The following is a 13,112-nucleotide window of genomic DNA, read 5'->3' as shown; positions in this document are numbered from 1 at the left end:
ATGACCAATAAGCACCTGAAAAGAATGCTCAACATTACTGACCATTAGGAAGATGCAAATAGAAACCAGAATGATACCTCCTCACACCCATTAGGATGGTTACTATTGAAAACACAACAAAATCGAAAATAACAAGTGTGGGTAAGGATGTAGAGAAACTGAAATTTTGTGCATTGCTAGTGGAAATGTAAAATGGTGCAGCAACTCCAGAGAATATATTGCAGTTCCTCAAAAAATTAAACATAAAATTACCATATGACCAACAAATTCCACTTCTGGATATATACCCAAAAGAACTGAAAGCAGGGACTTGAATAGCCCTTTGTATACCCATGTTCATAGCAGTATTATTCACAACAGCCAAAGGTGAAAACAATCCAAGTGTCTACTGATGGATGAATGGATAAACAAAATGTAGTATATATACACAAAAGAATGTTATCTGGCTTTAAAAAGGAAATTCCAACACACGGTACAACATGGATAAATCTTGAAGATATTTTGCTAAAATGAAATAAGTCAGTCACAAAAGGACAAATATTGTAGGATTCCACTTCTATAACGTATCTACAGTAGTCAAGTAACAAGACAGAAAGTAGAATGGTGGTTGCCAAGAGTTGCAAGTAGCAAAGAATGAAGAATTACTGTTTAATGAAGATGGAGTTTCAGTTTGGGAAGATGAAAAAAGTTCTGTAGATGGGTGGTGAGGACAGATGCACAACAACATGAATGTACTTAATGCCACTGAAGTGTGTATTTTTAAATGGTAAAGTTTATGTTATGTATAATTTACCACAACAGAAAAAGGGGAAAAATCAATTTCTCTGTATATAGTAGCAATGAACAGTAAGAAATCAAACAGAAAACTGGAGCATCTGGCTGGCTCAGTTGAAGAGCAAACGGCTCTTGATCTAGGGGTCTTTGAGTTTGAGCCCCACAGTGGGTGTAGAGATTACTTAAAAATAAAATCTTTAGGGTGTCTGGGTGGCTCAGTCGGTTAAGTGCCTTCAGCTCAGGTCATGATCCCAGGGTCCTGGGATGGATTCCCACAACAAGATCCCTGATCAGTGGGGAGTCTGCTTCTCCCTCTATCCCTTCCCCCTGCTCGTGATCTCTTTCTCAAGGGCTCTCTCTCTCTCAAATAAATAAAATCTTTAAATAACTAATTAATTAAAATAAAATAAAAATCTTTAGGGGCACCTGGGTGGCTCAGTTGGTTAAGCGCCTGCCTTTGGCTCAGGTCACGATCCCAGTTGGGATCGAGCCCTACATTGGGCTCCCTGCTCAGCAGGGAGCCTGCTTCTCCCTCTCCCTCTGCCACTCCCCCTGCTTGTGCTCTCTTGCTCTCCCTCTCTCTCAAATAATTTGAAAAAAATCTTTAAAAAAAGAAATTAAATACAAAGTACAATCATTTACAATACCATTAAAATACTGAATAGAGATAAATCTGATAAAGCATGTGAAAGACCAGTGTACCCCAAATTATAAAACACTGCTAAGAGGGGGCACCTGGGTGGCTCAGTCTGTTAAGCATCTGACTCTTGATCTCAGCCCAGGCCTTGATCTCAGGGTCCTGAGTTCAAGCCCTGTGCTGTGTAGGGCTTAAAAAACAACAACAATAACAAAACAAAAAAACATTGCTGAGAGAAATTAAAGACCTAAGCAAATAGAAATATCATGTTCATGGATCACGACATTCAATATTGTTAAAATGCCATTCTCTCTGAATGGATCTATGTACTCAATAAAATCCCAGCAGGCTTTTTTTTGTAGAAATCAACAAGCTAATTTGAAAATTCAAACAGAAGTGTAAAAGACCTAAAATAGCCAACACAACATTGACAAAGAAAAATATAAAACACTTAGATTACCTGATTACAAGATTAACAGTAATCAAAACAGTGTGGTACTTCCATAAAGACAGATACATATATCAATGAAATAGAACAAAGAGTCCAGAAGTAGACCCACACATACAAAAATTGATTTTCACCCAAAGTACAAAGCAATCTGGTAGAGAAGGATACTCTTTTTAACAAATGGTGGTAGGACAACTGGATACTGTGACCTTGGGCTAGGTACCATTTTTTTAGATACAAACCTAAAGGCATGATCTATTAAAAAAAAAATTGATAGGTTGAACTTCATCAAATTTAAGAACTTAAGCTCTTTGAAGAACACTGAAAAAATGAAGACAAATCACAGGCAGTTTCTTAAAAAGCTAAATATATACTTATACATTCAGCAATTATAGCCTTAGGTATCTACTGAAGAGAAATAAAAGCATATGTTCACAGAAAGAATTGAACACAAATGTTAGTAAGTTTTATTTGTAATAGCCAAAAACTGGAAACAACTCAAAAGTACACTAACAGGTAAATACACTGCGGTATATCCGTAACAATGGAATAGTTATCAGTAATAAAAAAAAGTATTACCTACCTATTGATACACCTAGCAATATGAATGAATCTTGAAATAATTATGTTGAGTGAAAGATGACTAGATAGCTGATTTTGATAGAGTAGGCAGTTAGCTAAGTAAGAGCTGGAGGCAAGGATGGTGGTGAACAGTGGGTACATAGTTTCCCACCTCCCAGGGCTATCAGATCAAGAACAGCAGGTGCAGAGCATGCGTTCTTCTTTCCAGCCTGTGTCCTACAATAACCTACATCTTCATTATATTTACACTGTGGTTTCGACTCCTCCCTTCCCATGGGGGAAGATGGCCAAGACAGTTCTGGCAAGAACCTTGTAAGGCCGAAACTCCCCCCTCCCTACCAGTAAGAGTCCCTTAGATGACTGGAAACAACCTCAGAGATCACTGTAGCTATGACCCATAACCTATGCAAACATAAAAAGAAAAGACCAGTCGCCATCTCTGGGCCTGCCTACTCTCCCATCTTGAGAGTGTACTGTCCTTAATAAACTGCTTTGTGCTTGCTACTTTCCTCTGGCTGTTTTATTGGAGTTCAGATTCTCATATAAATCTTTCGTGGGGCATCCAAGAACCAAGACCATTCACACAACACAAATCTCCCACCAGTAACAATTTTAATAGCCTGTGCCACATGAATTGTCCTTTCCCTTCCCATACCTCTTTCCTCCCTACTTAGATTTCAGTACTTAGAAAGCAGTCATGTATTCTGAACATCTTACTGACCTTAAAAAATTTTAGGTCTATTTTTTCATTTGGCCCCAAGAAACACTCCATCTTATGGTTTGGTGTGTTATTTCAGAAAGCTAAACTCAAAAGATGAATCCAACATAAAGTAAAAAATTGAAGCTAAAGAACTTGTGGAAAAAAAGTATATAAAAGAGCTTGGTGGCTTTACACTGATTTGAATAAAAAATAACAATTAGGGCAGAGTATGTAAGTAGATTTTTTTTTCCTGCTTTGTAAAAATTTAAATAATAACAGGAAAGAAATATTTTGTGTTATTTCAATTTTCAGTGGTAACAAAATGTAGAGAGTCAATAAAAATAGAGAATTGAAATATACAACAAGAAGCTGGGGAGTGGCAAAATTGTTTTGGGTGTTGCACTAGCATGGAATAAGGTAAAAATTACAAAGTAATACTAAATTTCTTTTTAAATGAAGTAGTTTATGTGCAATGTTACATTAGTTTCAGGTATACAACACAGTAATTCAACAACTGTATACTTTATGCTACACTCACAAGTATAGCTACCATTTGTCAGCATACAATGCTACTACAATTGAGTATATTCCCTATGCTGTACCTTTAAACCCCATGACCTACTCATTCCATAACTAGGGGCAAGTATCTCCCACTCCTCTTCACCCATTTTGACCATCCCCCTACCACCAGAACCATTTATGGGTCTGTTTCTACTTCTTATTTATTCTTTTGTCTTTTGGATTCCACACATGTAAGTGAAATCATATGGTATTTGTCTTTCTCCATGTGACTTCATTCACTTAGCATAATACCCTCTAGGTCCACCCATGTTACCACAAAAGGCAAGATCTCATTCTTTCTTATGGCTGAATAATGTATATCACATCTTTATCCATTCATCTATCAATAGATGCTTGGGGGTTGCTTCTGTATCTTAGCTATTGTAAACAATGCTGCAGTGAACATAGGAGTGCAGATATCTTTTCCCATACCAATTCCAATACCTATTCCAATACCCAGCAGTGGAATTACTGGGTCACGCGGTATTTCTATTTTTAGTTTTCTGAGGCATCTCCATTTTGGTTTTTACAGTGGCTACACCAATTTACATTCCCACCAACAGTGCAAGAGGGTTCCTTTTTTCTCCACATTCTCACCAACACTTGTTATTTCTTGTCTTTTTGATTCTAGCCATTCTAACGAGTATAAGGTAACATCTGATGGTTTTTATTTGCATTTCCCTGATGATTAATGATACATTATCATTAATGAGCATCTTTTCATGTGTTTGTTGACCATCTGTATGTCGTCTTCTTTGGAAAAATGTCTATTCAGGTCCTCTGCCCATATTTTGATCAGATTGGGGTTTTTTTTGGTGTTAAGTTCTTTATACATTTTTGATATTAACCCCTTGATGCAAATATCTTCTTCCATGCAGCAGGTTGTCTTTTCATTTTGTTGATGGTTTCCTTTGCTGTACGAAAGCTTTTTATTTTGATATAGTCCCATCCAATAGCTCATTTCTACTTTGTTTCCCTTGCCTGAGGAGACATATCTAGAAAAACGTTACTAAGGCCAATGTCAATAAATTAGTGCCTATGTTTTCTTCCAGGATTTTATGGTTTCAGGTCTCACATTTAGGTATTTAATCCTTTTTGAGTTTATTTTTGTGCATGGTATAAAAAAGTGGCCCAGTTTCATTCTTCTGCATGGAGAGGTCCAGTCTTCTCAGCACTGTTAATCAGACTGTCTTTTTTCCCATTGCATATTTTTGCAATCTTTGTCATAGATTGACCATATAGTTGTGGGTTTATTCCTGGGCTCTTTATTTGGTTCATCTCTGTGTCTTTTTTTTTTCTTGCAATAAAAATAGCATTTTATTCTACTCCCTCCTGCCCTCCCTCCCCCCACAACCCACAGTATACTTTTCCCCTCTCATTGTCCCAGCAACATTACAATCAGAAAAAAATAATTTTGGGGGATGGGATTGCGGGGTAGTTATGGGTACAAATAGTCAAATCACAATAGGAATTTTTCAAAATAGGTTATTCCACTTAGTCATCGTCTTCTCCTTCATCTTCAGGTTCTCGTTTTCACTTCTGACCCCTTTCTTCTTCCCCAACATCTTCTTCATTTTCCTCATTATCTACTTCCCAGTCACTATAACCCTCTTCGTCCTCCTCTTCTCCTTCCTCCTTCTCATCTTCCGCTACCTGAGCATCTTCACCATATTCTTCCTTACCCTCATCCTCCTCACCGTCATCCAGGTCCTCCACATAGCCCTCGACATCTGAGTCAGGGGCCTCCGTCATCCCAGTTGTAGCCACCAAGATACGTGAGCTGCAGGAGGAGCTTCAGTTGGTTACCTCACAACTGAAAAGGTCTGAGCTCTTGAGGTTTTCTTTTTCGTGGCTCTACTGTGCTGAGGACTTGAATTTTGTTGCCACTTAAATTTATATGCATGAGGTTTGGACACTTTTCTGCTAATACTTCCAGCCCCCCAAGATTCTGTGATCACTTAGTTCAAGCTTCGAAAGTTTGCTTAAAACTTTGGTAAGTTCATGACAGAGGTGAGGCCTACACTGATTGTACTTAAGAACTCCAGTTCTTGGGGCGCCTGGGTGGCTCAGTCATTAAGCGGCTGCCTTTGGCTCAGGTCATGATCCCAGGGTCCTGGGATGGAGCCCCGCATCGGGCTCCCTGCTCCGTGGGAAGCCTGTTTCTCCCTCTCCCACTCCCCCTGCTTGTGTTCCCTCTCTCGCTGTCTCTCTGTCAAATAAACAAAAATTTTAAAAAAAAATTCTTTAAAAAAAAAAAAAAAAGAACTCCAGTTCTTCAAATTCATCTGTGAGGCCTTTGATTTTGCCTTAAATCAACTGGCAGTTGTCCAGGACAAGCTTTTCACTTCAGAGGGCATCCTGTTCCACAGCTCTAAATGAGAATCCATTTGTCCATGTCCATCTCTCACACTCTCTCCCTGGAGAGGCTCCCATGCCCAAGGAATTCAATCAGGCCATACCATACTATTTTGATCACTGCAGCTTTGTAGCCTATCTTAAAATCTGGAATTATGATACCTCCAGCTTTGGTGTTCTTTCTCAAGATTGCTTTGGCTACTTGAGGTGTTTTGTGGTTCCATACCAATTTCAGTATTCTCTGTCCTAGTTCTGTCAGAATGTTATTAGTATTCTGAAAGAGACTGCAATGAATCTGTAGATTGCTTTGGGTAGTATGGACATTTTAACAACATTTTAATTCTTCCAATCCATGAGCATAGAATATCTTTCCATTTGCTTGTGTTGTCTTCTATTTCTTTCATCAACGTTTTATGGTTTTCAGAGTAGAGGTCTTTTCTCTCTTTGGTTAAGTTTATTCCTAGCTATTTTATTCTTTTTGGTGCAATTATAAATGGAATTCTTAATTTCTCTTTCTGCTACTTCATTATTAGTATATAGAAACACAACCCATTTCTGTGAATTCATTTTGTATCTTACAACTTTACTGAAATCATTTATTATTTCTAATAGTTATCTGATACTCTCTTTTTCAGAGAAAGAGAGAGCGAGTATGGGAAGGGGAGAGAAGCAGAGGGAGAGGGAGAGAGAACCTTAAGCAGGCTCCATGCCCAGTGCAGACCCAATGTGAGGATCAATTTCATGATCCTGAGATCATGACCTGAGCCGAAATCAAGGGTTAAACACTTAACTGACTGAGCCACCCAGGGACCCTTTGATAGTCTTTATACATTTTCTATGTATAGTATCATGTATCTGCAAATAGTGACATTTTAACTTCTTCCTTACCAATATGGACACCTTTTATTTCTTTTTCTTGTCTCACTGCTGTGGCTTAGGACTTCCAGTAGCCAAGTAACATTAGATTTTGAGAAAAGAATACATAATTTAATCTTTGAAGTAACCACTAAAAAACAGTTAAAATCCGTTTACCAATCTATATACTCCCTATTCAGTTTACCAATCTATATACTCCCTATGAATAGCATCATCATTTTTGCAAAGAGGGAGAATTGTATCCTGATACAGATCACACTGACTTAAAACTAAAAAATTATCTGTTTAGACAATGAATCATGGAACACTATATCAAAAACTAATGATGTAATGTATGGTGATTAACATAACAATAAAAAATTTAAAAAATTATCTGTTTAGAAATTTAAAGAACCTAAGAGTTTATAAAACTATATCCACAGAAGTCAACACACTCATCTAAGTCCAGAGAGAAACTGCATGGCAGAACATAAAAACTGCAAATATAATATTGTCTTTTGGTTTCTGCATTTCCCTAGCAATCTTTCAATATACTGTTGTCAAACATCTGTTCATTTCCTTGACTTCTCTGCCACATACATAAAAGATCAACATTTCCTTTCTCTCAATTGCAAAACAAGCAACATTAAAGCATTTTAAATTGGAAACTGTATGCCAAAATAAGAAGAATGTGCCATAAACGGTGAAATAAGAGTTTTCCAGGGGCACTGCCCATCTTCCCCAAGAAAGCACAGATTGACTAGTATGAAACAGAATGTATGACTAGTCTGTAATGGTATGGGACAATCGAGCAACACTGTTGGGACAGAAATTCCTTGGGTTGGCCAATTTCTGTGAATAGTAAAGTACCCTTCAGGGTACTTTACAAACAAACAACTAATTTCAATTGATCAATTTAGCATAGACAGCCTTCCTCCAACACAGGTGTCCACACCCTAGTATTAATTCTGTTTGTCCCCTTCCATGGCAGACTGGAACATGAGACCTCCTTTGTACCAATTTATAAGTTATATTAAAAAATCTCTGGGATCTGAAATAGAAAGCTAATAATACCATAAGTCATTTATGACACATGGAACTACTTGATGGAAAAATACAAGTCATCCCTTACCAATGAACCTTCAAGTAACAGTTCTTTGCAGTGCCTAAAACCCTGGTAAATTCATATGTCTTATGTTCCAATATTTTAACTTTTGTAATTGTTTATATATCAACCTCTTTGAAGAGATAAATAGGTATCTTCCTAGAAAAATAACACTTGTATCCTCCACCTCAACTCCCTCTGTCAACCAAGGACCTAGCACCTTTGCAGTTCCTGATGGCTGCTTTCTCACATCAATAAGTTGATGTGTTAAATGGTCTTGGGTTCCACACACCCTCGGAGAGAAAGGTCAAAATAAAATCCATGTAGAAATATTTCCAAACTCCCCCCTCCTTTTAGAGAGACTTTATAATTTTATAATGCTCCACTGATGAGGAAAACTACCTAACAAAGCCAACCTAAAAACAAAGTATCCTAATGGTTGAGGATTTTGTTGACTACTAAGTAATAAAAACAGATTTGGCTATCTTCTCTGGAGTTATGATCAACACCAGCAGCTCCAGCACTGTGTACCCCAAGCTGGCAGCCTAAGTGAGGGCGGAACACCAACTGCCTCTGTCCTCATACCAGAACTCCCTATGGTCTCTGGCTGATTCTCTCTGACCCCCTGGACTTTATATTAACTCATCTGATCCTTCCAATGCTGCCAGCATAAACTGAATGGACATCTAGACCCAGCCTGATGAGTACTGATCCCTTTCAGGCAGCCTAATCCCTGTGTGCAGTAGGTAAATACAGTGTTGTGCCAACAAAACCACTTTAAGGATTTGATGTTCATAAAGATATATTTGTAAGAATCTGTAATAACTCATACAACTAAAATTGATTATCACTACAAAAGATTTATTTTCTTCTAATTATAACAAATTCCCATGTTTTAAAACAAATTTTTTAAAATTAGGAAATAAAGCATTCAGTGTTACAATATTGTTACTTATATAAGAAGAAAAGTAACCAAATACATTTCATATAAATGAAATATAAGGATATTTCATAAAAATGTTATGTAAATTTAATTCAATAACTCAAAAATTTGAGCATCGACTATTAATAATAAAACAGACAAAAATATTTGCCTTCATGGAATTTACATTCTAACACAGGGAGATATATAAACAAAACAAATAAAGTATATAGTATGTTAGCATGTTGGATGATGGTAAGAACTACAGATAAAATTTAAATCGGGGAAGGCAGTATGATGTGTGGGGGATGGAACTGGTAACCATAAGTAAAGTACTCAAGAAAGTACTGTCACCTGAGAGATGGTGACACCCAAGAAAGGAGAGAATAAGTCATGCAGCTAACTGGGAAAAAGTATGCAGTGCAAAGGAAAAAGAAATAACAAAATGTACAAAGGCCCTAAGGTGAGAATGTTCAAGAAAGAGCAAGAACATGGGGCGCCTGGGTGGCTTAGTTGGTTAAGCGTCTGACTCTTGATTTCAGCTCAGGTCATAATCTCAAGTTTGTGAGATGGAGTCCTGCGTTGGGTTCCATGCTGAGCATGAAGCCTGCTTAAGATTCTCTCTCTCCCTCTGCCCCTCCCCCCACCTGCTCACACCTGCTCATGCACTCTTTCTCTCTCCCCTCCACCTCGCTTAAAAAAAAAAAAAAGCAATAACGTCAATGTGACTGTAGTAGAATAAGCAAGGAGTAAACCAGATGAAATTAAAAGGTAACAGGAAGCCAAACCATATAGGACCTTAGAGGTCATGGTAAGACTTTTTTATTTTCCTCTAAAGAGGAAGGAAAGCCATTAGAGGTTTCAGAGCTACTACGTCGAAAGCATACCGAAAAAGGCAAGGGTGGAAAAACAGGGAGACCAACCGACAGGTAAGAGAGAAATGAAGGTGACCTGGACCGGAGTGAAGACTAAAAGAAAAAGTTCTGGGAAGAAATTCAGGAACTCCATTTTACATTTAAAGTTCAAGATGCCTTTTAGACATTCAGTAGAGATATCAAGTAGGCTGCAAGGTATAAGTGTGGAATTAAGGGAAGACGCCTAGGCTACAGATTTAAAATTATGAATGAATTTATGTTATGCATTAGGCTGAACATCACCAAGGGAGTCAGAATACATAGGAAAGAGAAAAGTCTAAAGAATGAGTACTGGGGAATCCCAGCACTAATTGGATAGGAAGATAAGAAGAACCAGCAAAGGAATTAAAGGATGACCAGTGGGGTTAGAGGAAAACCAGAGGAAAGGATATTCTGGAAACCAAACAAAGAAAGAATTTTAAGAAGGCAACAGTAATAGATCAATAAGATAAAGACGACCGATTTAAGCAACAAAGAAGTCACTCATGACATTAATGAGCTGTTTTAGTACTATCATCTATGAAAACACATAATCAATACCTGTAAAGCTTTATGCTCCTTTTGAAGATCTTTTATTATATTCTGTTGCTGGCAAACCCTATTTAGAGATTCATCCTCCAATTCATCAATTTTGGACTTCACACTCTCCATAATTTGTTCCAAGTCATTAGCTCGTTGTTCATGATCGGCTGCTCGGCTTTGTTCTAACTGAAGTTCATTTCTAATAATAGACACACAATTGCTTCCCTTAGTAATAAAGGCAAATCACATCAACAAACATGCCCATCTAACAATATAAAGAATTTCTAAAATTTCTTTCCATTCTTAAAATTTCCATCATATAACACAAACCAATAGGAGAAATTAGGGCACCATTACATATCTAAGCTAAGCTATTACTAAAAGATTTACCTGTTAAAATATTTTTAAACTTAATAATCAAAACAGAAAACTTCTTAAAATTTTTGATTTAAAAATCAAAGATTCTTTTCAAGGCAATTATTTTTAGAATGCATACCCCTTGCACATAAACAATTCAAAAGAGAATTGTTTCTATTTTCTTACTTAAGCTGCTGATTAGTTTCTATGAGCTCCTGGATCATATTCTGTTGACGTGTTGTTTCTTCCACCAACGTTTTCAAATTCTGCCTCATCCTTTGTGATGACTGTTTGTCAAAAACGATGAGATCTACATTTTTTAAATATAACATAGATGGTAAAAATAAAAGGCAAAAAAATTTTAAGATAAAAAGTTTTACAAGGAAAATTTTTTTACCATAATAAGAAAGAGTAGGCTCTAGCAAGAATAGGATCTGATTACCTTTAAGATCAGTTCTTTTGACTAGAGACAAAGGTTTTAGGCCATGCCTCACCAACAGCACATTTATGCTTTCCCATTCTGCTTCTTCCTGCTGTAATTATAAGCAGCGAGAAAAGGATCAACTTTAACATATAAAGTGAAGAAACACCCTCTCGAATATAATTTCCTTGTTTTCAAAATAATGGAACTTTTTCTCCAAAGTTTTTTAATATGAATTTTTTATGCACATATAATGATTAAAATTTAAACAAATTTCTAACAAAATTAGCAGACCAAAAAGAATGCAAATAAGCACAAATAATTACATTATATGATTCCATATATATGTATGTATGGTCTTAATGGATAAATTAAAACAAAAACACCAACCAAAAAACACCTTGTAATTTCAGTGAACCAAACAGACCTTAATTTTTTTTGTTTAACTGAATCACACCAGGCCCTACTCAAAAGAAACAGCTGCGGGGTGCCTGTGTGGCTCAGTCAGTAAAGCATCTGATTTCAGCTCAGTCATGATCTCAGAATTGTGGGATCAAGCCCCGCATCCGGCTCCCTGCTCAGCATGGAGTCTGCTTCTCCCTCCCCTCTGACCCAAGGTTTAAAAAAAAAAAAAAAAAAAGAAACAGCTGCATATTAGGTCATATTAACTGACTAGTAAATTAAATACAAGTCACTCAGAAACAAGTATCACTTAATGAGTAGAGTCACAAAAAAAAAAAATCAAAACATCTGAATGGTCAAGACCAATAATGCAGATAGTCCCTTGTATAATGGACAAGGTCTAACCCATCATAAAAAGGAGTCTGTCCATCTAGGTAACTGATTCTGGTCGAATCACTCTGAAAGACACTCCCAAGTTTTGTATTCCTGATTCTAAATAAGTACTTACACCATAAAGCTGAGAGGGGAACCCTAACTCTCTATATTAAGTAAATAAAAACATAACAATGGAAAGAAAAAGGTAAATACAATATTGTACATACAATACAGATAAGAATAAAAATAGAGATGGTTTTTTTATATTAGACATTTAAATCCATGATAACAGTTTTTAAGTCTTTTAAAGATGAATTTGAAGTCACTGTGTGAAGTGACTTACTTTTTAAGTTATTAATATATATATGAAAAGGCAATTTGGGTGAATTTTCAATCTGTTTAAGTGCTTCAAAAATAAAATTTATACTTATACTTGAAAAATAAAAGTTTTCACTAGTGATGTATAGTATTAAATGCTGTAATAGCTTAAAGATTAATAACTTAGGCAAAAGACAAAATACATATAAAAGTATTACTCTCCACATCTAAATGGCCTTAAACATTAAAGAATCTCTCAAGACAAAAAAGGAACAAATTACCCTTATGACTATGACAGCACTAGCAGCACCAAATCTTTGCTTTTGACTGCTTTCTCCACCTTCTTTATCCTGTCCACACTTCTTTTCCCTCCTACACTCTTTTCCCTTACTTATGTTGTAGGTCTTCTGGTCACAAGATTCATGACCCAGAATTAAAATTATTTAAGATACCTGGTTTAGGAGCCAAATGTGTGAACATCTCAGTGTCTACTATGACTCATAAAAACCAAGTACTCTGTAAATAATGTCACACATCTTTTTTAAGATTTTATTTATTTATTTGACAGAGACACAGTGAGAGAGCGAACACAAGCCGAGAGAGTGGGAGAGGGAGAAGCAGCCTTCCCGCAGAGCAGGGAGCCCCCATGCAGGGCTCGATCCCAGAACCCTGGGATCATGACCTGAGCTGAAGGCAGACGCTTAATGACTAAGCCACCCAGGAGCCCCAATGTCACACATTTTGAATGATCAAATGATATATATTGTTCTGATACCTCTTTTAAGAGAAAGAATAATGTAACTGATGTGCTACAGAACACTAATGAAATGTTCATGAGATTAATGTTAAATAAACAGGAAATAC

At 36.7% G+C, this 13,112-nt stretch overlaps 1 protein-coding gene and 1 pseudogene across 6 annotated transcripts in view; both read right to left on the bottom strand.

Annotated features, from left to right (window-relative positions):
- CEP70 (centrosomal protein 70) overlaps positions 1-13,112 on the bottom strand; it is a 115,724-nt gene that overhangs the window by 60,512 nt on the left and 42,100 nt on the right. For all 6 annotated transcript variants that reach the window (XM_073899409.1, XM_073899414.1, XM_073899408.1 and 3 more), the window contains 3 exons: positions 11,175-11,265; positions 10,919-11,042; positions 10,394-10,574 (listed from right to left, as the gene is read on the bottom strand). In XM_073899409.1, the coding sequence (XP_073755510.1) occupies positions 10,394-10,574; positions 10,919-11,042; positions 11,175-11,265 (396 nt within the window). The remainder of the gene's footprint in view (positions 1-10,393; positions 10,575-10,918; positions 11,043-11,174; positions 11,266-13,112) is intronic.
- On the bottom strand, positions 5,111-6,103 carry LOC112831378 (putative acidic leucine-rich nuclear phosphoprotein 32 family member C; annotated as a pseudogene).

This window comes from Callorhinus ursinus, unplaced genomic scaffold, assembly GCF_003265705.2.
Source record: "Callorhinus ursinus isolate GAN/ISIS: 27379988/994484 unplaced genomic scaffold, GSC_fseal_2.0 scaffold1, whole genome shotgun sequence".
NCBI classification, from domain to species: Eukaryota; Metazoa; Chordata; class Mammalia; order Carnivora; family Otariidae; genus Callorhinus; species Callorhinus ursinus.
Note: the sequence above shows the minus strand (reverse complement) of the source record. Positions and strands in the feature narration are given on the sequence as shown.